This window comes from Oryza brachyantha, chromosome 2 (assembly GCF_000231095.2).
Source record: "Oryza brachyantha chromosome 2, ObraRS2, whole genome shotgun sequence".
NCBI classification, from domain to species: Eukaryota; Viridiplantae; Streptophyta; class Magnoliopsida; order Poales; family Poaceae; genus Oryza; species Oryza brachyantha.
In genome coordinates, this window is record NC_023164.2 from 18,512,258 (window position 1) to 18,538,270 (window position 26,013).

At 42.3% G+C, this 26,013-nt stretch overlaps 3 protein-coding genes and 1 pseudogene across 3 annotated transcripts; 3 read left to right on the forward strand and 1 right to left on the reverse strand.

Annotated features, from left to right (window-relative positions):
- LOC102714896 (phosphoenolpyruvate carboxylase kinase 2-like) lies at positions 1 to 1,529 on the forward strand. The gene is made up of 2 exons (XM_040520850.1): positions 1 to 913; positions 1,070 to 1,529. Exons 1-2 carry the CDS (start codon positions 91 to 93, stop codon positions 1,123 to 1,125), a joined length of 879 nt encoding a protein of 292 aa, XP_040376784.1. The 5' UTR covers positions 1 to 90; the 3' UTR covers positions 1,126 to 1,529.
- A 6,661-nt stretch (positions 1,530 to 8,190) lies between these two features.
- LOC102717128 (adenosine kinase 2-like) lies at positions 8,191 to 13,050 on the reverse strand. Its single transcript, XM_006647478.3, has 13 exons — positions 12,861 to 13,050; positions 12,238 to 12,291; positions 12,041 to 12,087; positions 11,921 to 11,952; positions 11,731 to 11,832; positions 11,561 to 11,628; positions 10,726 to 10,802; positions 10,010 to 10,107; positions 9,870 to 9,940; positions 9,568 to 9,634; positions 9,367 to 9,489; positions 8,937 to 8,997; positions 8,191 to 8,541 (listed from the first exon to the last, which is right to left on the reverse strand). Exons 1-13 carry the CDS (start codon positions 12,941 to 12,943, stop codon positions 8,399 to 8,401), a joined length of 1,026 nt encoding a protein of 341 aa, XP_006647541.1. The 5' UTR covers positions 12,944 to 13,050; the 3' UTR covers positions 8,191 to 8,398.
- Positions 13,051 to 13,849: 799 nt separating this feature from the next.
- On the forward strand, positions 13,850 to 14,878 carry LOC102715184 (annotated as a pseudogene).
- A 3,991-nt stretch (positions 14,879 to 18,869) lies between these two features.
- Positions 18,870 to 24,990, forward strand: LOC102717405. Its single transcript, XM_015833181.1, has 10 exons — positions 18,870 to 19,001; positions 20,005 to 20,090; positions 20,308 to 20,386; positions 20,699 to 20,777; positions 20,879 to 20,981; positions 21,339 to 22,716; positions 22,808 to 23,326; positions 23,433 to 23,625; positions 24,289 to 24,402; positions 24,512 to 24,990. Exons 1-10 carry the CDS (start codon positions 18,870 to 18,872, stop codon positions 24,550 to 24,552), a joined length of 2,724 nt encoding a protein of 907 aa, XP_015688667.1. The 3' UTR covers positions 24,553 to 24,990.
- The last annotated feature ends 1,023 nt before the right edge of the window (positions 24,991 to 26,013 follow it).

The window sequence follows — 26,013 nt, forward strand, 5'->3', positions numbered from 1 at the left end:
TCCGCTAGACCGGAGCGCGCGTCGTTAAATAGGCCACCACTTGGTGAGATGGAGTTTAACCCCCAAAATCCCAGGAAAAATTACTGAAGAATGAGTGGAGAGCTGAAGAGGGACTACGAGATTGGCGAGGAGATCGGTCGCGGCCGCTTCGGCGTGGTCCACCGCTGCACGTCGCGCGCCACCGGCGAGGTGTTCGCCGTCAAGTCCGTCGACCGCTCGCAGCTGGCCGACGACCTCGACCGGGAGCTCGCGGAGCTCGAGCCCAAGCTGGCCCAGCTCGCCGGCGCGGGCAACCCGGGCGTCGTGCAGGTGCACGCCGTGTACGAGGACGAGGCGTGGACGCACATGGTGATGGACCTCTGCGCCGGCCCGGACCTGCTCGATTGGATCCGCCTCCGCCGCGGCGCGCCCGTGCCCGAGCCCGTCGCTGCCGCCGTCCTGGCGCAGCTCGCGGAGGCGCTCGCGCACTGCCACCGGCGCGGCGTGGCCCACCGCGACGTCAAGCCCGACAACGTCCTCCTTGACGTCGTCGTCGGTGACGACGACGGCGCGGCGGCGCCGCGCGCGCGGCTGGCCGACTTCGGGTCGGCCGCGTGGGTCGGCGAGAGCGGCGGCAGCGCCGAGGGGCTCGTGGGGACGCCCCACTACGTGGCGCCCGAGGTGGTGGCCGGCGGGGAGTACGGCGAGAAGGCCGACGTGTGGAGCGCCGGCGTGGTGCTCTACGTGATGCTCTCCGGCGGCGCCCTCCCCTTCGGCGGCGAGACTGCGGCCGAGGTGCTGTCCTCCGTGCTCCGGGGCAGCGTCAGGTTCCCTCCCAGGCTGTTCGCCGGCGTGTCCCCGGCGGCCAAGGACCTCATGAGGCGCATGATGTGCCGCGACACCTGGAGGCGCTTCTCCGCGGAGCAAGTCCTCGGTAAGCACAACCCACCAATCTCCTCCTCCCCCCTTCTACAGACCCTACCTCATCCTGACCTCGAAAATGTTCATCGATTTCAACGCATCCCCTCCCCCCTCCTCCCGATCCAAACAACCATCTCATCGCCGCCGTGTTCGTTCGTTCGTAATGCAGGTCACCCGTGGATCGTGAGCGGCGGAGGAGCTCGAGCGATGGAGCAGCCAACCTGAGCGGCGGCCGTCCACGTCAGGGCAGCGACCGAATCAGTCGGCGCCGTACGCGTGTCGCCGTAGTCCGGGGGAGATACGGCGATATTTCACAGCCGTTTTGTCTATACGGTTTTGTATATACGATGCGTGCGACGGTAGAGGATAAATCCTGCACCTGGATGCTGCAGGGTTTCGCGAGTATTTGCAGAGTTGCAGTAGAGAGTAATCAGAGTATCGACCAAATAAGCTACTACTACTAGGCTTCAGTTTTTTTCCCCCGGTTTCAGCCTTGTAGTCTTAATTTTCGCCTACGTTTTTGTATGATGATGAGTCAGGCTGTACATATACGCTAACGTACGTATGTAGTAAGGCTTTTGTACAAATGGATCGGAGATGAATAAAATCGGTCTTGTGCTTTTGCTTCTCTTCGGCTTCCATTTTTTTTTCCTCTTCGCAATCATTTTCGTCTGGCTTTCGACGGCCCATGCTTGGATGTAGAATAATCAAACGAGGGGTGGGGGGAATGAATCTCCTGAAAAAGTATAATTCTTCTTGCAGCAAACGCTCCATTCAGAGCATACACGCGTACAAGGAGAGCGAGACGAGACCTTTACGCTGAGCATGACTGTTTTTCAACAACGAACGTTCAAAGGGTGAGGTGAGTACGGACGAGCTTATCACGGAGGCTCGTGGAGTCGCAACTCGCAAGCGATCTCCATTTTCTGCTTTCCTCTAAAACGAGGTACTACGTGAAGATGACCCGGCCGGTGACTGACGAGGATCCCACCACCGGCGATTTCCTCGCCTTTCACCTGTCCTGTCCTCTTGCTGCTCCACACAATGCCCACACATCCAACATCTTTACAACTATATTGTTTTTTTCCTTGCCTTTTCTTCACCTGCAAGAAGAGATTATTGATTCATCGAGGAGCAGTACTACTGTACGGGTGGCGTCCCCTTCGCGTGGAGCTCAGTTCTTCCGGGATTTTGGCGCGGCGCGGGGGGGAGAAGCGGGGGGCATATTCCGCGGTTTATCCGCCGTCGGCCTCGAGCACGCACAGCTGTGCCTGTCGCGTGTCGCGCCCGCGGTTTTCTTTTCCCGATCCCTCGTCGTTGGCTGCTCTGCTTGGTTTGCAAGCAGAAAAACCTGTGGAATTCGGAGGAATCCTCGTCGACGCGGGGCGGCGGCGGCCGTACGCACGCACGCGGCCGGCATCGGTTCGCACGCTTTTGGCTGAGCTGCTGCGATATAAGCAGTTGGGGCGAGATGATAGGCCCATGTCCTTATTCTGGTGGCCGTCTCCCTCCGAATCTCCGGTGGCCGGTGGCCTCCGGCCGGTGGAACGGCCAGGTCTAACTGTAGAATCTCCGGTAGATCAATAAGACGATATATAAAAGTTTTATTAAATTAACTTTTATTTATAAATATTCTATTTGATATTTTTCTCTTTAAACAAATGATGACCCTAATGAGATCAAACACAACAACTCTGTATATGTAATCATCTATATGGCCATTTGGATGATCATCCAAAAAAATTCTCATTCCATATCACCTTCTACTCAAAGAGATCATCCATAATACATCATCTATATCTATTTTATTAATATTTCACAACCACCGCTCTCATATGGATATTACTCCCTCATATTACAATTGGATGTTAAAATATATGTGGAGGAGAGAAAACATTCGATTTGAAAGACATCTCTCCAATTTAGATGACTATTTCTTTTTATATGATAGGATACATGATCTGCTGAAGCCAATTTTTATATATATCATTTATTTTTAATATAAATAATGCGATACATAAGCTGTTAGGTTTGCTCTAACGCAGCTTAAGCCGCAGCTAGCACAGAGTTACAGCACTGCCACCAGCTAACGGCCAAGGCCAAGTCTCCCCGTATCTTTGCGTTCAAAACACATCTTTTGAGTAGCATCTTATAAAAATAGTAGAGTTAGATGTCTCCGATGATTCTTCCCGGGCAAGTGGTGGCATCACTGGTGTAGTGGGGTGTGTTACTGCTGGTCCGGGTAATTGGTAGAGTATAAAATTCGTGATCGCTTTCGTTGTTTAGTAGGTGCGCAGATCAATAAGTGTGTGAAGAGTTGCGTGGGATCAATCATCTCTGCGCTTATCGCACGGCACGTTACCATGGTCTCCTCCTTGTATGGAATATTCTGATGAGTGATGAGCATCACCCGGTTTGTTTATTAACTGTCCTTGTTGATTTTTTTAATCCTTTTGCAGCGTTTGAGAACAGAATGAAGGGTTTCATTTTAATATTTTTAAGAGTATCATATAAACAACATATTATTTAATTGATGATTAAATTGTTCATACAATATATAAGTTCCATGTTATTGTTTCGTATTCCTTCCGTCCTAAAATAAACCATTTTTTCATTTTTTACCTATAATTTTTGAGTCTTCGTCTTATTCAAATTTTTTTGCGATTGATATTTTTGTTTTTATTAGATAATAAATCATGAATAGTACTTTACGTGTGACTAATTTTTTTCTAATTTTCTAAAAATTTCTCAAATAAGACGGATAATTAAACGTTGGACACGTAAATCAGAGAATTGGTTTTTTTACTGATGGAGTAGACAATAATACGCGCACAAAAGGCACTGGCAAAAGTGTAAACTGAGTTTCCTACAAATAAAACTATTTTCTCTCTCTTTATTAACTCCTTACCATCCCATCAAAAGTGTTAATGACAATAGACTTTCACCGGAGATGACCTAACGACAGGGATTAGGACTATTGCACTACAGTACATTTCTCCAGGACGACACTTATGATGGGCTCACATGACAGAACGTACTTTCACACTAGTTCATGCTGTTCATCTATGATTGGAGACGAAAAAAAAAAGGGACATTTCGGGATGTCGATTGATTAACGACGAATTTAGCGCTGCCACGCTAAGGCCAGCCAACTCATAACGTTTAAAATCACGTTACCAATTAAACCACTTCCGGAGAGAAAAGAAAAACGAGTGAACTCACAAAGCCGATGCTAAATTCGGTGCTAATTGAGACGTGATATGCTACCACGGAAAAAGCTGTTACGTATCGATTCCGCCGTGTAAATTGCGTGGGAAATTGAACGGGATCGTGCTAGCATCCGTTGCAGCATATGCGCGGTGAGCCGGTGACACATAAATTACGATTAATATTAAAAATATATAAAATAAATTACGATTAAAAATCATAAAATCAACTCTAAAGTTAAAAGTTTAAAATTTTATTTTGTAAGGGGTGCAAGCTAGTGTGACCGATACGATATTACGGTTAGATAGATGGCATACCGTGTTCGCCGATCGATCCGTTTCGCACGTACGCGATCTCTCGACCAGCCGGGCCACCAAACTTATCAACACATCGTATGCGACACGACGCGATGAATACATGATAGCTTAGCCGAGCTGCCGATCGAGGTGTGTACCGAATGATTGAAAGAGAGTAGCCAAGTTTTAGTAATAGGCGTAGTGGAACGGTGATGATGTGGGAGAGCGATGTCACGTTGCGGGGGGGGGGGGGGGGGGGGGGGGGGGTGTACGTGGGGTCGCGTGCGTGCGTGCCAGCGCGCGGCCGGTCACCTCACCTCACCTCACCTGACCTGGGGGATTGTGGGGTTGGGCCCGGCACGTGGTGCTGTCGCGCGCTCGCGCAGCTGGATGGACATGCTGCACGATGCACGCATCACCGATTCGATCATCCGGTGCAACCAAAAGCGAAGCGAGGCGAGCCCGCAAACGCCTCGCGGTCCATCGGTCTCGGCTGATCGTTTTCCGGTGGGTACGAATCGTACGATACGAAATTACGACAAGTCGAGTGCCTAGCTTCCTCTTCCTCTCTCTCGCTGGCTTATCCTTATAAACAACACCATCCGTTGGAGAAAGCCCGAGGCTGATGGAGACCGGAGGGCCTTGTTTAGTTTGAAATTTTTTTTTCAAAAACATCACATCAAACTTTTACACATATATTTAAAATATTAAATGTAGTCTGATTATAAAACAAATTTTAGATTTCGCCTGAAAACCGTGAGACGAATCTTTTAAGTCTAATTAATCCATCATTAGCACATGTTGGTTACTGTAGCACTTATGTCTAATCATGTCCTAATTAGGCTCAAAAGATTCGTCTCACGATTTTCTTCATAACTGTATAATTAGTTTTAATATTCATGTATATTTAATGCTTCATTTATGTGTCTAAAAATTCGATGGGATGTTTTTGGAAAAAGTTTTTGGGAACTAAACATGGCTTTAGTTTGCATAATTTTTTTTGCAAAAACATCACATCAAAACTTTAAACACATATTTGAAGTATTAAACGTAGTCTAATCAAAACAAATTTCAGATTCCGTCTGGAAACCGTGTCTAATTAATCCATCATTAGCACATGTTGGTTACTGTAGCATGGCTAATCACATCCTAATTAGGATTAAAAGATTCGTCTCACTATTTTCCTCCATAACTGTATAATTAGTTTTAATGTTTATATATATTCAATGTTTTATTTAGATGTTCAAAAATTCGATAGGATGTTTTTAAAAAAGTTTTTTTAACTAAACAGGGCCACGCAGCTACGCTGTCAGAAGGGACGTGTACAGTACTACTCGCTCTTTTCTAAACATGATTATTTTGATCGTTTAATGTAGACTAAAGAGATATCAAAATATTTTTTTTTGTCATTCTAGTAGCTATTTTTAAAATTTTAAGATTAGATTTTCTTTTAAACATCTAATTGGCACTATAATAATTCGAATGATTAAAATTAAAAAGGTGAAAAATATTTACATTATAATATAAACTTTAAATTAAAAAAAATGTTTAATATTTTGGAAATGAGCCAGTACGCACAGGAGAACGTCTCGTTGCGTTGCAGCAGTACCCCGTGGCCTAATCGACGGCACGCGTGTACTCTATCACTGGTCACTCCTTCCTAAAACAAATCAACGGTCTCAGTAGCTATTTTTTAAATTTTAAATTAATTGAATTTTCTTTCAAGCATCTAATTCTCACTATAATAATTTGAATGATTGAAATTAAAAAGGTGAAAAATGTTTACATTATAATATAAACTTTAAATTAAAAAATGTTTAATATTTTGGAAATGAGCCGGTACGCACAGGAGAACGTCTCGTTGCGTTGCAGCAGTACCCCGTGGCCTAATCGACGGCACGCTTGTACTCTATCACTAATCCCTCCGTCTTAAAATAAATAAACTTTTCAGTTCTTAAGTACAATGTTTAACTCTTCGTCTTATTAAAAAAATACGATTAATAATTTTATTTTTATTAGATGATAAAATATGAATAGTATTTTATTTGTGACTATTTTTTCTAAAATTTTTTGAAAATTTTTTAAATAAGACGAATGGTCAAATGCTCGAAAAAAACTGAAATGCTGGTTTTTTTAAACGAAGAGAGTAGAGTCGTAGGGGAGTGACATCACAATCAGCGTGTCGACGACGACGGGCAGCAGCACCAGCTCGATCGACGGAGTACTCGCACGAATGATTCGTGTGCTTTTTATGTCTTTCCGGAAACTGGGTGACACGCGAACTTCACCAGCGGAGCCAGGATAGGTGGATGCCACTGGAGTCTGGAGTTCTGAACCCTGAGCTCCTGAAGAACACCTACTGCTGCTCCGGCGAATTGCTGGACCTGGACTGGACTCCACGACGACATCCAGAGAGCAACTTTCTGTTACGGGCTAACAGAAAAAGAAGAAAAAAAGACTGGTACGTGCATTCCAGCTCTTTTGCTAGCTTGGACGATCCATTCCACGCACGCTCAGGTTAGGTGCAGTGCATTTCCTGCTCAGTACCGACTCGTTTTCGTTTCAGGTAGCTTATCACATGCCTTTTGAGTGTAACTGATGTGACTGAAGGCTGATCCGTGATCAAAGGCTCAAAGCTACCGAGGTGATTGTAGGATAAGAAAATAGTTGGGTTAACATAAGATTAACATGTCAATTCTACTCTATACACGGTGAAGATTAGGTGGGTCTTAATGAAGTTACGTGCCACAGATTGTCAATCGACCATTTCTTGTTCCACATCGTTATTATAACTCATATCGAAGAACCAAAGTGGTGTTTCTTTGGCATCATTTTTATCTTAGAAACTCTAGGAATTTAGTCCAAGTAGAGGATCTAGCCTCTCAAATATCCAATCTAAAATTCATGCTTCTATAAAGATTTTAAACCCAGAAACTTGAGTGTTACTCAGATCACTATAACCACTAGGCTATATGTCCTTTTACATTTCTTTGGCTGGTGGCATGTTTGGCTGGTGGCATGGTTTGGCCTATTAGGAAAAAGGGAGATGAAGTGAGAGAACATCCAGAGCTATAGTGCGGTAGAATGCTTCTCTCCGGATTGTGATAGATTTTTGTGGTGGGGAAGCATCGAGCCATCGACGATGAACAGATCGGACTGAGACAGGATGCGAGCAGCTGGGTTTCCGGTCTGCATTTCCTTCTTTTAAGTTCGAAAAAGAAAATTTTTTGAATGTCACATCAAATATTTGATCGAATATTAAAATGGATTTTGACATGAATAAAAACTAATTTTCATAACTCACATAGAAACCGCAAAACAAATCTTTTGAACTTAATTAATCCTCGTTAGTAGATGTGGATTACTATAACACTTATGGACTAATCATTAACTAATTAGTATTAAAAGATGTCTCCTCTAACTGTGTAATTAATTTTTTATCTATACTTAATGCTCCATGCATGTATAATGTATTTTGTCGGTCCATTCTGCACATATTCAATGCATATATTCAAAGATTCACTGTAACGTTTTTGAGGAAAAAAATTAGGAACTAAACAAAGCCTCAGTCTGCACAAGGGCTTTCAGTCTGCATTTCCTTTGGCCCAGCAGATATCTGCGGAATGCAGCTAATGATGATTGGTAGACACGCCCGGAGAGGAACCATGGAGTAGACGGACGAATGGGTAGGTATAGTTTTCTGTTCGAGCTTCCTAGCAGGATTGAATATTGGCGCAAGAGCCATTAACTGGGCGATAGGACGACAAGAGACAAGAGATGAAAGAACAGCACATGACAAAATTAACACACCAATTGGCAGTTGTGCCTTATACCGAGAATAAAGTAGGGGTTTGTAGCAGTGCAACAAATACTACGGCAAAAAAATATTGGCCGGATGAATATGGAAAAGCTCGAGATGATACAGGTAGAACGCACCAAACCACTAATCGGTTAGATGTTCGATAACTGTTCCTCAATATGTGGCTGGATTGGTCCTAGTTGAAGTCAGGCTTCTCAGGGTAAGTGCAGCCAGAACGCTGGATGATAACATTTGCGGCGTAGCAACCGGCCTTCACGCAGTCCTCAATGCCCTTCTGCTGAACCAATTGTGAGAGGAAGCCGCCAACAAAGGCATCGCCTATAAGAATAAAACGAGGGTGGTAGCTTATCAGGAGCAGCAGACCAAATGAATAAAACCTACCTGCCACCTATTGTAACATTTTTAACTTGTTTCTAAAAAAGCTTTCAACGGTTCCTTGGGGGTTACTGAGGACAGTAGAAAATATGTTTTGTTAGGCAGTTGGCATCATCCAGATTTCAAGATGACAGCTATTGTTGTAGCTCATGAAGTCATCATAGTGAATATTCATAAAAACATGTGCCAAAACTGTTTGAGTATGGGACAATAAACCTAGGATTCCTCACAACGATAATGATTCACTGATGAGTGACATTGTTGTGAAACATTGGGTATTTTTTAAGGAAATCCCAGAAATATAAATTAATTTGTAATACTATTAAAAGAACATTTACCTGCACCATTGGTGTCAACAAGCTTCTCCTTTGGCAGTAGGATCACAGGGAATGTTTTCACCTATCAGAAACATAATATGTAGGTTCAGCATATAATATCATGGACTACACTCCAGAAAATTTCCAGAATGCTAAAAAAGATGGATGTCTGATTCTTTATTTACAGAAATTATTTTTTAAGAGACAAGTTTTCCAAATGTGCATGCAAAGTCTTAACAGAGAACCATGAGTTCAAAGCCATTGTTGCGAAAAAAAAAACAATGAGTTGCCTTCACCAAAAGAAAAGAGGAGTAAAGGAAGCATTTTCCATTGGATAAAGTGAAAAAAAATGAAACTAGCAGTTAAGTTGAAGACCAGATTGCTTCAGTTACTTGACTGTATGATAACAATACAAGCTGAAAGTTAGTACCAGGCAGGCAGGCACACATACCTGTCCGTCCTCAGCAACAACTACTGGATCAGCACCCTGAGTAATCACAGCAATCCTCTTTTGTTTTCCTGAAGCCAAAGGGAGTTGGGAAATCTTCAACGCGATTTCCTCAACATTCTCAGTCTGCAAATTTATAAAGCTAATTGATCAGCAGTGCAATCACTAGATGAGAACATTAAAACAAGAAAAGTGACTAATTACCTCCCATCCACGGACTTTAGCGAAGATTCTTGCTTCTGTCTCATTACCGAAGATGTAGTCCACATACCTACATTAGTAACAAGCAAATTTGTCTTCAAAATGACCTTAAATAAATCCATATAATGACTGAACAGAGAGAATAAGCCCTCAATGACATGACAGAAATTTAACTGGCTAAAAGATTGGCACATGCCAAGCATAGGGATATGTCTTGACAGAACATCAATGGATGTTGCTTTATGCATTATGGTTAAGTACATGGTTTCAAGTGAAGTATGAAATATGAGGATTGCAGCACTTACGGAAGAACCTTCTCCTGTGCGTCATGGAAAAACTCACAGATAAAGGGAGCAGAGAGGTTCATCAGGAACACCTGAAAGCAATACGATTGGTCAAACTGTAGAAACCACTTCAAAAGGAATTCTGTTATGAAAGAATATACCTTATTGTTAGCTGCAGCGTGCTCAGCAACAAGCTGAATAGACTCTGGAGAGACCGTAAGGAAAAAACCAGCAATGTATATGTATTTTGCTTTCTCAACTGTCAAGAACAATGTCATATTTGTCACAACAATATCCATTAAACTTTTACACCATTTAAAATGAATAGAGCACGATAAACTTGATGCAAAAGCCTAAGCAGTGCCCCATAAGGTGGGAAATTTGCAAGATTGTTGCAAGAGTGCCACTTTCTTGGAAAGTCATGGATCACTGAACATACCCATATCATTTTGGTAGTAAAATTCATGTCAACAGTCAACTCATAAGCATATACTTATTTCATAATATAAGAACATTACTTTTATTCAGAGCACAAACAATTTAATAGACTACTCTCAATAATCAGTGACAGCTGTATACCAGGTTTGCAGGAGTAGACCAAAATATTCACAAACTAAAGTTACTGTTATCTGGTGGTTAGTACGTATCATTGTTTTTCATGGTAAAGCTTGTTCAGCTCTTCCAGAGTCTAAATATTAACAGAAAGCATGCAGTTTCATACATAATGAGCCACTCAGGAGTCTCCGTTTGCATAGCATCACCAGCACTAATGAGTTTGTACTCTTGACTATGAAAACGAAATGCATAAAGTCCCCAAACAAACTGTGACGAAATATTATGGTAGCAATTGGTCCAGAATGTCTCGATAGATAATTACCTAGTGCAAAGTTCTCCGGTCTCTTCAAATGCTCAGTTTTGTAGCAGTTCGCTGCTGATAAGTTTGCAACCAGTGATCTGATTACAGACAGATAAATAGCTAAATATCAGATACGATTAAAGAAAAAGGTGCTGACAATTTGTGAACGAACATGGCAGGAAAAACAGCTTAAAATCATCAAGATGTATGAAGATAATAACACCTGTGACAGACAAACGGCAGTGAATTACTACAGTAACACTTAGTTAGAAACAAGCAGTGTGTGTCTCAGAACAATAGTTCCATTAGAGACCATACAGGAAAACACTGTAACCTAAACCAATATGTCATGGTTTTAATTAAATTAAGTAACATGTACACATTTGATTTAAGAAGTTTTAGCAACAAACTGCAGCAATTTTACTGTATATCACAGTATAGAACATCACATTGTCTAATCCATACTATATAGATTTGGTAAAGAATGACTCTCTTGTATTACCAATGTAGTATGCAATGCGAGCAGTGAAATCATGATGAAATATCCATGTGTCATACATAGCCAATGGAAGAAATACGAAAGCAAGAAGAATGCATAGTCAGATATACTTGTTGAAAATATTAGCACTACTGCAAGTGCTGTTCCAACATTTGTTCACTACAGAAATAATAATATAATATACAAATTCTGGACAATTGTGTCGTTGCAGCATAAAAATAACAGTGGCAATAAAATAGAAATTGAATATAAGAACAAATTGTCAAAATCATGCCATAATTATCTCTTGTCGCAAGTCTGCAAGTAGTGGAACAATCAATAACCAATAAGGCCACAAGGGTACTATTGATGACAGACCTTTCACCACCAACAACGCAGACAGCACATGTGCCTGTGGGAGCAGCTTCATCCTCACAGTAATGAGCCTAGCCGAGCAAGTAACAAGAACAAGGGAACCTTAGTCATTTGAACAGAGGTAGAACAATATTGCATCAGATGACATGAAGAAAAAGGAATTTAGAACTAACATTAACTCCAGCAGCTTGGGCATTCTTCTTCATCTCCTCACCAAACTTATCCTTTCCAATGCAACCAATGTAACTTGTCGCACCAGGAGTTTGAAGCATCCACTGCAAAGCAAAGACATACAGTAAGAAAACAAGCATTCTACCAGTTTGGTTGCTCTTGCTCATGGTCTTAGTGGATTTCAGAGCTTACTTGGGCAACCCTGATAGAGTTCTGGGTGGCTCCTGGAAGAACAAAACAATGAAGATTATGAAATCAGAAGATTCGCCAAGAAGAACCATGTCGTAAGCACAGGTTAAGACAAAGAATTACCGCCAGCAATATATTCAACATTGCCCTTGCTGGCCAACTCATCATACCTGCAACAGAAAAGGTGCAATATTAAGTACAACAGTTTACACAAGAGAAAGCTACAAGTCTACAAGAAGTAAAAAAAAGGGAAGTGGCTTAAACACATGCATAATAATGACACTGGGATATTTAAGGGCGATACCAATATAAATACTTACATTGGGAAGTGCTTTTCCTCGGCGAGAATGGCATTGTTCAGCTTGATGTCATACCTAAAACGTTGGAGAAGCACGTCAGACTACCAACAACGATGACAACATAATAATGATGTAACAGCGTATATCATTAGAAGCCGTAAACAAGTCATGGTACGGTCCAGCGCTATCCACGGTGTTTTCCCGAGCTTCAGCGTACACACTGTCAGATCCCAAATTTGAAGATCTACGTACGGTGAAAACAAATCACACAAACTCGACCACGAGCGGGAAAACAGATACACCTATGTCACGTGAAATTGGAGCTAAGAGTGACCGCACCAGCGGATCAAGCCGTGAAATTGGAGCAAGCGTGCCAGCACCAGCGGATCGGCTTGATCTATGATGAACTCTACATAAACTTGGTCCACTATACTGATCAGTTTTTGACTCTTGGTCCCGTGCTGCACGCGTCTACGATTAACTTATGACCAGGCATTTGTTGTCGCCTCGGATCTGATGAACCGACGCGACAAAACCACCAAACATTCGGATCCAGACTAAAGCACAAAAAAAAAAAGCGAAAGCAAAAACTGGATCAGCGCAGATCAAAGTAGTAGGATGAGAATAAGGAGATGCGCGCGTACTTGGTGAGGAAGGCGTCGTCGACGACCGCGGAGATGTCGAGGAGGGGGTTGCCCATCCCGAGTAGCACGCCCTCGGACGCCATTTCCGTCTCTCCTCTTCACGCGTCGGCGGCGGCGAGGGAGTGAGATCTGGCTTAGAGCTTGCGCGCGATGGGTGAAGGCAAGCCGAGGTTGAGGAGGAGGAAGAAGTGGCGAGGATGCGGCGGGGGGTTTTAGTTGGACTCGCCCAAACCTCGCGGGGCCCACTCGCCAGGCCACGCGCGGTTGGTGGGCATTGGACTCCCACCCACTTCGAGCTACCCCCTGCACCCGTCCCGACTCTACCTACGCCCTCTGACGTGTGGGCCCTGATTAGGTTGGTGGTGCGCTCGACCGATGGGTGCATCAGGCGCGGGTCGGTTTCGCCCACCAACCCAACCGGGTTGAGGCGGACCGGACCGGACCGGTCGCCGAGTGGCGCCGTTCCTAAACTGAAGCCCACGGACGCACCGAGGCCGCGCCGGATGTTAGGTGGGCCGTGTCCGTCCAGGTGAAAGGCACCCTACAAGTTGTTTGGGCGCCGGCCCAACTGGTGCGAAGGGCGAGTCTGTTTTTTATCCCTTAACCGAAATATAGAAACGTGTACCCGTAAACTTATATAATTCGTTAAAAAAAGGTTTCTCGACTTTTTTTTTGACTGGTTTAACTGATGTGATGCCCGGTGGGTCCAACCTGTCGTGTTTTTTTATTTTTTTCTTTTGTTCTTTCGTTCTCTTCCATGCCACCTCTTCTTTCTCTTTTGGGTTGGACAGTAGGGACGGCAAGCTGGAGGTGGCGGTCGAGGAGGCGGTCAGGCGAGCAACGTTGGCCCGAGCAGGCAGCGTGCGGCGGAGCCAGGCTTGGTGCATGCAGGCAACTAACTCATGCAACGAATGCATGTACTGACCAGTTCTCTACATTAATTAATTAGCCAACTAATTTGATGCATGCAAGCACCACAACCGTAGCAAATGCATGGACTGACTAGGAAGAACATGCAGGCGGCGGCGGTAGTCGTCGGCTAGGCAAGTGCGGCGACTGCACCAGAAAGAACATGCAGAGGCTGAGGATGCTTTCAAGGGTATAAATATACACCATAATACCATATCTACAGAATGAAGCTTTATCTATTACCACCGATCATGTTATTCGACAATGTACATTTTAGGTCTCCAGTTGGCGATCAAGTACAAGAACAGCGACGGCGAGTACGAGAGCAAGGCCGTCAGCAACCTCGACGGCGACGGTGGCTTCAGCGTGCCTCTCGCCGCCGACGACCTCCACGGCGCCGAGTGCTTCGTGCAGCTCCACAGCGCGACGAGCAGGACGGCGTGCCCCCGGTAGGAGCCGTCGAGGCTCGTGCCGGTGATAAGGAACAACGGTGGTAGGGCCAACACCTTCGTCGCCGTCACCGGCAAGATGCGCTACTCCACGTGCTCGTCGGCTGCCGCCCGCCCGCGCCGACCGCCGCACGTCGTCGCCGGCCGCTACCACCCCCACCCGCATCGGTCGTCGCCCGTGTTCCGCTCTCGCGCGGCTTTGCCACCCGCCCACGCCAGACACCGCACGTCGTCGTCGGCCGCCACCGCCCGCGCAGTTTTGTCGCCCGCCCACGTCGGTCGCTGCATGCCATCGCCGCGCCGGCCGCTGCACGCCGTCACCGCTAGCCCGGCCGCCCCCGCCCCCGCTGGCCTCGCTCCACCTTCTAGAGAAGAGTGGAAGAAGAGAGAGAGGAGAGGGAGGGAGAGAAGAGGAGAAAAAAACTGATATGTAAGACTTACAGGACATCACATCAGCAAAATCAGTGAAAAAAATAAGATAAAACTGTCGAATAACCTTTTCTGAACGGATTATACGAGTTTAAGGGTAACATTTATGGTATTGCGGTTAAAGAGCGAAACACAAATTCGTCAATAAGTTCTAACCCTTAATGGACTTTTTCCTATCAGATGTACATTTCTGCTGGTATTCCGGCCCAGATTAGTCCTGAGATTAATTGAATTGAAAGATTCCTTGAATGAAATGAAGAGCAAGTTTAATAGTATAGTCAACGGTTTGCTCTAAATCATTTATAGTCAACTTAATAGTCAATTTATATAATAGTTATCTATAAGCATATGGTACACAATTAATATTCGGTCTCACTTTTCATACACACATATATCGTGGAGTTCGTGCTGCAGCTAACTACTATCTATATCCCGCTGCTTTTCTCTCTCCTCTCTTATCTTCTTAAAATATGTTTATAGTTTGTTGTTGTACCTGCACGAATAAATGGTATTAGTAAACAGTAGTGGAGGACTCCCTCGGTGTACAAAAGACTCATCTTTCCTTTGTCCGCACGTACCAAAATATACTCCCTTCATATGAAAATAATTTTATTTTGCCAATATTTTATAATATTAAAGGCTTTATTTTTAAGTAACCATTACATTGGAATTTAAGAAACTGAAAGACAAGTTTATTGGAGCACGAGAAAGCGGAGGGCATGATCATTGGAGTCTGAGAAAGCATAGGATATGTTTATAGATGAGAAGTTCATTGGAGTTTAGAAAAATGAATGGTATTTAGTGTTTTAATTATATATTGGTATGAGTTGGATGGGGGTAAAGATGATGTCTTTTTGTACGTAGTACGACTGTAATACGACCAAAAACTAAAATATCCATCATGTTCTTGAACTCCAGTTAACTTGTACACGAGTTGCTCATACCACAATGAACTTATTCTCTACTTTTAATACTTTTAAAAACGTCAATGAACTTATTTTCCACATTTCTAAACTCCAACACAATAATTACTTTAAAAATAAGTTTTTGGGGATAAATATAGTTGAAAAGGCAGAAGTTATTTTGGACTGAGTAACTGTAACTCACTTTTAAATATGTCAAGCATCTTTATATAGTTTTGATTAAGTTTATCTAAAAATTTAGTAACACCTACAGCATCAAATAAGGTCCATCAAATCCATCGCTCCATTGGATTTACATGTTGGTAAGCATTAATTCATGTCTAACATAGTGACGTGTCTATTAGCCACAACTTATCGGAGTTGACATTTGCTATTGGGACTATGGTCTTATACGGCTTCGCGGAGCATCACGAAATTCTAGTGTCTCAAGCGCATCTTAGGTAAGGGATCATAGTTTATGTGATATGCGATGACCATGTAAACTTGTTTCTTGGGCCCATCTAAGACGACAGTGAGTTGAAGACTATGGCCTACCAGTGGTGTTATGAACTAAGATCACTAGTTAAGGCTACTTAGGTTAGGGATGCCCTTCCTGTAAGAAAAGAAGTAGTTTTATCATACGTGTAGTAGAATGGTTTAATGAAAACATACTTTTCGTACTAGGAGTAGCTGGACAGAATTTCGAGATCTGCCCCAAAATATGTTCTCCGGACTTGGTTCATGAAAATACAACACATACCGAACAGTGCATTAGACAATAGGGTAATTCACTCGGACCTACACCCTGTAGGTGAAGTTTCTTAAACTATTGTACTACTTCACTTTTTTCCCTCTTATTTATCTCACCATGACTTTATTTTTTAATACTTAATATATTAAAGTTTGGTAAGTGGGAAAATCAATGATTTTTTTAAAACTGAGTCACAAATGTAGTAGAGTTACTAGAGTGAATAATATTATAGTCTTTTTAGCTTTGAATTGATGCTTACGAGATTATTTACTTTTCACTTTGGCAATGCATGCATATTACTAATATGGCTAATTTGTAAGCATTTTTTTCAAATAAGATAAGTGGTCAAAGTTATAAAGTGAACAGTACACAAATGACAAGTATTTGAAAATGGATGTAGTAAAGTCTTTTGTGGAATGAATGAGCGGATTCCATCCTTTGCGCCCTTTAATAACTCAGATTCCATCGTTTTTCGTGCGCATGCTTTCTAAACTGCTAAACGTTGTATTTTTGTGAAAATTTTCTATATGAAAGTTGCTTAAAAAACCATATTAATCTATTTTTCATTTTTTAATAATTAATTAATTATGTACTAATCTATTACCACGTTTTCCACACCGGCTAATAAGCCTAAGTGTCGGATACGGCCTTAGGCATATTTGTTTCAGATTAGGATGATTATAATTTGTATTACAAAAATAATCTAGAACAAACTATTAGATTATTATGACAACTTATTATAATCTAGAGTCCAGATTGTTGCAATATGACAAGTTCCTTCAAGGGTGTTTTTTTTTCAGATTATTATGTGGCTAAAGATCCACTACCCTTGGGTACTTAAAGTAATTACCCACGTTACCATTCATTAACCATATATTCGTTTCCGTATCCGAAGAAAAATATTCGAAATTGAATTCGGGATTTTCCAGATCTTTCCGACCATCCAACAGGCACGGTGGTGGGCATGACAATGGTTTGACGAGAAGCTCATAGGAGGAGAAAGCAAGCATGTCGTTGGTCCCCACAAGGAGCTTTGGGGAGTATAGTGGGCTTGGTAAACCAACCGAGAAGTAGATGAGAAAAAATAATAGAGAAAAGCATAGTGTGACGGAAAAAGTTACGGGGATGATATTGATTCAATTTTACAAAATTCCAGTGACATCCAATTGATATTGTGAATAGTAATAATATTTTTCAAATACAACAAATTTATAATGACATGATCCAGTTAGCCATACAGAGTGCCACTGATATTAGACCCTTTTGCATGGGGAGCTTCTGTCCAATTAATTTTGCGCGGGGCTAGACCACCTGCTCTAAGCAAATGAGGTACTCTGCTACTAAAATTGATCCATCGTTACAAACAGTAATGAATGATCAAAGGCAAATGCAATAAAGATGCTCTACATCCATTTTGCATATTTAATGACATTTTAAAGTAGGGAGGTGGCATTTGCATTAACCTTACTTGTGATTCCATGAATGGTCAATTATCATACAAGGAAACATTGATTAAGCTAAGGATGAGATCCATAATCCAAGGAATTGATCCACATCTCTATTATAAATGTTCAAAAAGAACCTATAAGCAATGCCACTTCTTTCACTCGAAAGAAGAAGTTAATAAGTTTTCCATGATAAGAGTTACTGACTTGAAGTATGCTGTTAAGAATACGCGGTAAATAATCACGCATAGAACAATTGCTGCAAGCTTTCACGTGATACCATAAGCGTGTCGACTAGGAGTAGTGAGAGATAAAATATGATTGGTGATAAATTTTTTTTAACCATCTATAAATTTATTTAGTACGGAGTATATGATACGTGAAATTTGTTGAAATGTGTTTCGGTTTTTTTATAAAAAAATATGATAGTAAATGGTTCGGCACACTAGAAACTTTTGTCGCTTCTCGCGATTTGAGCTGTGTGACCTGGCACTTGGCAGCACGCAGTCACGCTTGGCACGCGAACGACGCAGCCGAAGGCGTGTATGAGCTGGGCCCCACGGCCCCACCCATCAGTGGTGGGGGGAGGGGCATTCCTGTAACTTCGCCTCGACACGACTCGTCACACTATAAATGAAACCCCCTCTTCCCTGCTCGGTTCCATCTACAGTACAGCGCTGCACTGCAGGCACGCCACCCTCCGCCGCGCTCGGAACCGCCGCCGATTGCCCCCCCCCCGGCGCTCTCCTCGCCTCGGCGCCGCCCACCGCTCCTCGAGCCCTCTCCGGTGGGGTGCCCCCCCCTCGGGTTCTCCGCGCGGGTTGATGAGGTGCTCCGTTCCGTAGGTGAGTAAGCAAAGCTTGTTTCGCTTCCGGGGGCGGTGGTGCAATCACGGATTGTTTTTGTGTGGATTTATCTTTGTTTTTCCCCAACTTTTTGTTGGGGGTGCATGTTACTTCTGCGTTTGAGTAGCGAAGGAGCAAGGCATCAAGCGTTTTGTGAGGAGGGGAATCGCGTGCTTTGGGGTGGGGGGTTTGAGTTGAGCGGCGGGTTTGGTGGTTTTTTGTTCGGGCGAGTGGTTTTACATGAGGTTTATGCGATCGGTCCAGTCCTCTCGGTCGCGGATGGCGTGGCTTCCGGCTTCTGGTTTTTTCCCCATCGTCGTGTGGAAAACGTTCGTGTTCTTGGAATCCAGTAGATCGGCCGGGAGTGAAGTTCCCCCTCGAGCCTACAAATACTGGAGTTTGTTTGAATGGGTAAGATTGGCTCGTGTAGTCATTCCGAAAAATTGGTGGTCTGGTTGGGTGTGAATTCAACTCTTGTCTTCCACCAGATGACCAGGGTGGCAGGGCGCCAGACCGGTAACTTGAGCTACGCCAAATTACTAGGATATTCAAATGTTGGTAAAGTTAAGTGCTCCGTGCGTTAATTGCTCCATTCACTCTTCCTGATTTTAGGAACAGTATCTTTTGAATTATCAAAATTGTTTGGTTGTTTGGGACGCACCAGGGAGGCAGGGCGGTGGCTCAACGGGGTTTGGTACTAATGACTAATGGAGTTACACAGTAGTACAGTACATATCCTTATTTGTTAGATACACCACTATTTTTCTATCTAATGACTGAGCAACAGAGAGTAACAGTGAATGCACTGTATCCATTCCAGAAAAAATAGTGTGAACTGAGAGAGTACATTGAGAGTTTGAGGTAGTTTTACAGTTTACAATGTTTAATATCATGGTTACGTTGATTATATATGCCTATAGGCTATAGTAGTGCAATTGCGCTGGAAGTTGTCAATATTTTGTTCTGACGTTAATAGAAGTTCCAGTTCATGCACATCATATCCTCCAATCTATTATATTATCAAGAGAAGGCTAGGAGGAGCCATCACATTGGTCTCAACTCTCAAGGCCTAGAAACTAGCACCTTAATAAGCAAAAAAGAGAGGTCTTTGGCTCTATGCTAATGATTTGGTAGGCCCAAGTTATAACAGTGTTGATTGATTGGTGTAGATATACAAAATAGAATCACATTTATAGAAATATATTTTACGTCAAGCACTTCTACTTTCAAATAAGCTTGAACCTTGCTCTGTGCGATGGAAAAAATGTGCGGGAAATTCAGATGGTTTCTTCTGTTGTTAAAGATTTTGTTGCCATTCTCAGCCTTTTACCTTTTTTAGTGAAGTAATTCTCGCTCCAGCACTTGACCTCGCCGTGACATTTGATGTAAATCATTTCATGTACTGCTCCTTCAGCATTCTCCTTGCAACATTTGCAAAAAGACGGTCCAAAATGTGGAATCCCTTCCTATAACCGATGACCCTGCTCTGTATGTTGCAAGGTAAAGGCATTCTATTTTGTGTTTTTATGTTGTCCTTGCATTGTAAATGTGAGATTTTGTTCATTCCACAACTTGTCTATGAGGACAAGTCCTCTTGGTTTCATGCTCTTCATGGTACTAAGTAACTGGATTACATGGTAGGAAGTAGAAATCGATATTTTTTTTTAATAGAGGGCATTCTAATGGTTTAATGTAAAAGTATATTTTTCTTCTTCAGCTTGCTCTACCCTTTTGCCATTTCACTTTTTGTAAATTCTCTTTTGGTGATCCTTGTTCTAGTATCCAGTTGTTGGCAGGTGATTCCATTAGGCTCTAACGAGCTTTTTTACTAAAGAATTTCTAATGATCTATGATATCTTTGGTTAAGAAGCCAAACTTATGTAGTTTTGTTTTGGTGTTTAACATTACACAGTTTTGTTGCATGATTTCTTTCCAAAAAAAGAACTTTAGTTGCATGATTAACGTAAATATGGGATGTGATTATTTGATGTGGTTGACTGTTGTGGACTATCAAACCTTTCAATATCCCATTCCCACCAGGCCACAACACAGCGCAAGTTTGGTCCTGTTAGAAGGACATGCTGTTTGTTGTTGCTTTGTTTCTATAGGCAAACTACCCTTGGGCCACAAATGTAGAAGATACCATGAGCTTTAGCTTTGGGCTCTGGAAGTCTGGATCCTCGAGTGGTGGATGCATAGTATTACAACCAGTTCAAACAACTGTAGCCTTAAAAAAAGTGTTCTAAATCGGTTGAAGTAGTTAATGTGGAACATCTGTGATACTGCAGACATAGTACCATGCTTAAAATCCCGTGTCATAACACTTTCAGCAGAGAAACTGAAGGTGTTTCTAGCGCCTTCAACTGGCTCTCTTAAGTACAAGGAATTCCTGTAACTTATGTGTGTTTTACATTATGTTGAACATTTTCCGTTTCTTGATAAGAATTGTGCTTGTATTAATGTATGTTTCTGAAGTTTGTCTTTCTATCCTTTGATAGGTTCGCTTGTGGTTTCTATCTGTTGTGTGGCACAATTAAGGTCCAGCTAATTGATGCCTAGATTTGGAGGTGAAGCACACATTTAAATTGACTGAAGTGAGTTCCTAATTTGTTCCATCTTGAGCTGGAAGTTTCACTAAGTACTCTTCATGGCAATAATAACATAGGATGTCCAGTTCAGTCACCCTACTGGCTTTAGTAGATGTATTATGGATTTCTGTGATGCTTTCAAGGAATCATCTGAATGTAGAAAACTTAAGACTGGCAACAGAAGTGAGACAGATACACCATTTTATGAATCTGAACCAGAAGAAGGTGAGATCAGAGAGGATGAGCCACCTGGACCAGAAAGCCCTAACCACAAGGATATTGGGATAAATGCTATAAAGTTGAGTTCTTCTCAAGAGGCAATCATAAAGCAGAAGGTCGATAAAATGCAATCAACCTCACATGAGAGAGACACTTACCAGGAAGGGATTGCAAATACTGTTGTGCAAAAACTGGAGTATGGAGCATCTGAGGGTCGAACTATTAACACGAGGCAGTTGGCATTGCATGGAACATGTTCTGGGGGATACACTCGAAGTTATTTGCCAGATGCCAACAATACATCGACTAAAAGGCACAAACAGAAGGAGCATGGCCATTATAAATATTCCGATTATCCACATGTCTTGAAAACGATTGAAAAAGTTAGCTCAAGAAGATTTAATAAACTATTGGCATGGCACAATGAAGACCGCAAGGAGTTCAATGTTCTGTTCAAGAAACTGGAGTTAGATTTCTTCCAAGAACATGTGCGCTCTTATGAAGTCCAATACACAAGAGTTATACCAACAATAAAACAACGCAGGATGAAGTTACCGAAGCAATGTTTCTCCATTTTGCGCGAGTCTTTTCATAAACATTTCCAATCAAAGCTGATAGAATTTGTGAAACAACAAATAAAAGATAGAGACAAGGAGAACAGAATAAGAAAACGCTGGATATTTGAGGCTGAAGCTGGTTACCTTAAGAAAGATTTTGATATGGTTCCCTTGTCATATTCTGGGCTTAAAATAGAGAAACTGAAATGCCCTTTGACTGACTATTCAAATGGTGACATACTGCTCAATTGCTTTAACATGGAATGTCTGTCTACTGAGATTCAAGCTATTGCTTCTTTGAGTACAGAACCAGAAGACACATGTGCAGGTAAGAGAAGCAATGCATCTGAGCCCATTCCAGAGAACTCACAGCTGCTGCTTGAAATCAATGGATCTACAGAGGATAAGGTTTCAGTTGGTGCTGCTGAAGAAGTTTTCACCTATGAAAGGTCTTCCCAGTCCACCTGTGAGCCTACTACAGTGGTATTTGGTGAAAATAATGGGACAGAAATTGACTTTCCAGTAGCGGCACAAAGTACTGTGGGGCACACGGAGTTACCGAATGCCCCTCGATCTGACATTGGTGCAGGATTAGCACATGCTAATTTGGTGGCTTCTGATTCTGGAAACGTGCCTTCTATAGCAAAGGGAAGGTGTCTGAGTTCAGGTTATGATGTTTCAGAAGGTTCCAGCTCTAGGTTCCAGAGAGAATTACAATCTGAGCCTTCCTCGAGCCTCTGCAAAAATGTATTGCTTCACAAGGTTAATAAGATTCTAATTTTATCGTTTTGTTTTAAGAAATAAATTTTGCATTGCTTTCGTAATCATCAATTTTCACATCGCTTCTCTGCAGGAAACTCCATCTACAAATCATCATATATCCTTGGACCCTATTTCTCTGCAGGAAACTCCATGTGCAAATCAACAGATATCCTTGGAAACTATTTCTCCACAGGAAGCTCCATTTGCAAATCAGCAGATATCCTCAGACACTATTTCTCCGCTTGAGGTTCCATCTGCAAGTTCGCCTTCACCTAATGTGATTCAGATGGAACAAGAACAACCTGAGGACATCAGTAACAAGAAAGCGCCTAATAGCCAAGCTTCTTCATTTGCCCAAGTTACCGAGCAGCCTGACATGCATGCAAATACATCAACTTGTCAGGTTGTTACTCATCAACCACCTGATGGGAATACTCATTCAGTAAGAAATGGGTTTATCAGCCCTCAGGAATCAAATATTGAGCCAGATTTAGTCAACCAGATTATAACAGTCCCTAGTGAAGTTGGGTTTCAATCTGACCCAATTGCCAATGAGTTGAGTCGATTACAGATGTTACGTGTTCTGATGGCCAAGAGGCACGAAGAGAAGGTTTCTTTCTTGATTCCTTTTTTTCTCAATGTGAAATACCATGTGCACATTTCTTGCATCCTCTTAGTTACTTGCCTAATCAACATCTTCTCATGAATTTGATCAGCGGCAACAGCTTATTTTGGCATGCGAAATAGAGATGGCTGAGACTAAAAGGAAGTATGATGAGCTGATCTATAAATCGGAAATGGAAAGGTTACAGAGAAAGAAAGAGCTTAAAATACTTTCTGACAAAGTCTATAAACAACAAATATTGGCCGAGGAATTCCAGTCTATGTTTGTTTCGCACCGATCAAGAGGTACATATGTTAAATGCACTGTAAGATTAATCGATATAGTAAATAGCTTGGTATGATTGGTACCTACACCAGGTAACATGTCTGTAGTTCAATTTGTACACAGCTCTACCTGCCATCTTTTAGAAAACAATAAAGCTGACAGTGTCATGTTTTGGCACTGGTGCAAAAAGACTTCTTTAAAATATGTATGCTTTGCATTGTGATTATTCCATAGATTGTTTAACATTGTATCCTGATGCAGCAAATGTCACACTATCTCCATAAACCAGCAGTACTAGCAAAATACAATAATGCCATGGGCATACTAAATTTTTTTTTTTAACATTCTACACTTATAATGTTACTCTCACAGTAGATGGAATTTCCAGGTTGCACGTTTTTGCAATTTTAGTGAGCAACATTTTCCTTTTAGACCCAGTCACTTATTTTGGGGCTGGAGTTATAATAGTACATTTTAGTTGTACAAGTAAACACTCTCTTAATTAGCTGAAGTGAAGAATGACTTCTGTTTCTCACGAGACTATCTACCATAACTTGTGTTCATCGTCTTCATATGGAATTTTCATAGACTAATATTTTGCTAGTATTTGATTTGTTCAATAGCATATCAATCGAATCTATTGCCTGTGAACTCATTTTTTATGTGTTCATGTTGTGTGTCAGGTGCGGCCAAGAGAAGCCTGGCAGAGCCTAATCGATCATCAGGTCAGCAGGCTTTGCAACCGCCTGCGTCCATTTCAGCCGCGGCATCAGCAGCCGATGCACAGTCATCCATAGGTAGTTCACTCCGACACCCTTCTGCGACAACAAATCACTCTACCATGGACCCTTCGGGCAGATCCTGATCAACCCCATCTCCATGCTGTTGTTGTAAATCCATTGCCAGCATCTGGTCACCGTCTTGGGGTCGCCAGCTTGGAACAGTAGCTGCCAGTTTGACTCTTCTTCGAAGCTTTCGTGCATGCAGCCAACAAGAGGCTACCTCTCGAGTCAACTGCATGGGTTTCGAGGATGACTAACTTCTGAGTTTTGCTTAGTGAGAAATAGATCCGACTTAGCAGAAACCGTACATGCCGCATGCTTCTCTAGCTGTGGCAGATTAACCTGCCATGTGTGTTTCGTTTAAAAAAATAATCTGCATCCTTGTAGGTCAGTAGCAATAGTTTGACTGAGACTGAAGCTGTCACAGGTAGCAGACATGTGGTACACCAAAAATACAGATACCAGTCTGCATCTGAAATGCTTGGCCGTCCTAACTCGGCTTTGCTCCTGAACATGCATGAGTTCTCTCAACGTTGGTCCTGCACAGAATTCATGGACCATCCAACGTTAATGCAGATACAGGCACTATGAGGCCCCGATACACTCCAATGCTGCTACCGTTTTTCTCTCTCATCAGATTGGTACTTGTCACTGCAACTCTGCAAGTACCAATGGTTTAATGATGACTTCTCACTACAAGTATCACTCCAATGCTTAACTTCACCTAGCGAAGTTCAGATTTCGATGCTTACAAGTATTATACATGAAGTTTAAATGAGGTTTGTAATTTCATGTTAGTTTATCTATTTGCAAGTGCATGTTAAGAGGACGAACCCATCGGGCAGACGGGGGTAGAGAAAGCCTGCCGGTTAGCGGCTTAGCCCATTAGCCCTAGTCAAGCTCAAGCTGGACTAGCCATCTCCTTCTTGGGTCAAAAACTAAACTGGGCCAAGACAAATGCTTTGGTGTTTGTGGGTTTTGGCTGGGATTCAAACAGTGTTTAGCTAAGAATGTATATTCGAAGGTCTCGGCCTTTCGGCAGATATATATATTCTGGAACATATACGCTCATAACATGTGTATACTTACCTTTCTAATTGTACATACGCACCCGTACCCATATAAGCATCTCTGAAAATTAGGTTGATGTATCGTGAGGGCAAACGTGTATTGCTGTTGACGGGTGTTTTGATTATCAATTAACTGAAAAATATGAGCACACACATATACCAATCTAGAGCTTGAATTCAGACGAGTCCAACCCTCCATCCTTTTGCTTCTGGTTATGCTTATAAGATAAATCTTAAATTTTTTGCCTTAAATTTAAAGCTTGTTAGGGTTTTTTAAATCAAAGTTTATTTTTCAGCCTTAACTTTTAAATAGCAATAGATGTGTGGCTGCTCAGGCATCGAGGATTGTGTTAACCATTATTAATCAATAAAGTCGTGTCTTCGTCTTAAAAAAAGATAAGAGAAATTTCGCTTCAACACAGAGAGCGAAAATAATAATACCACCCACCAATATCTAAAAATCATGCAAATCAATTTAGAAGTTAACGGGAGATATTTTGATTTGTAGGTGTATTTTGGTGAAATATACCTAGTACTCTAAGAAATGTCAAATAAT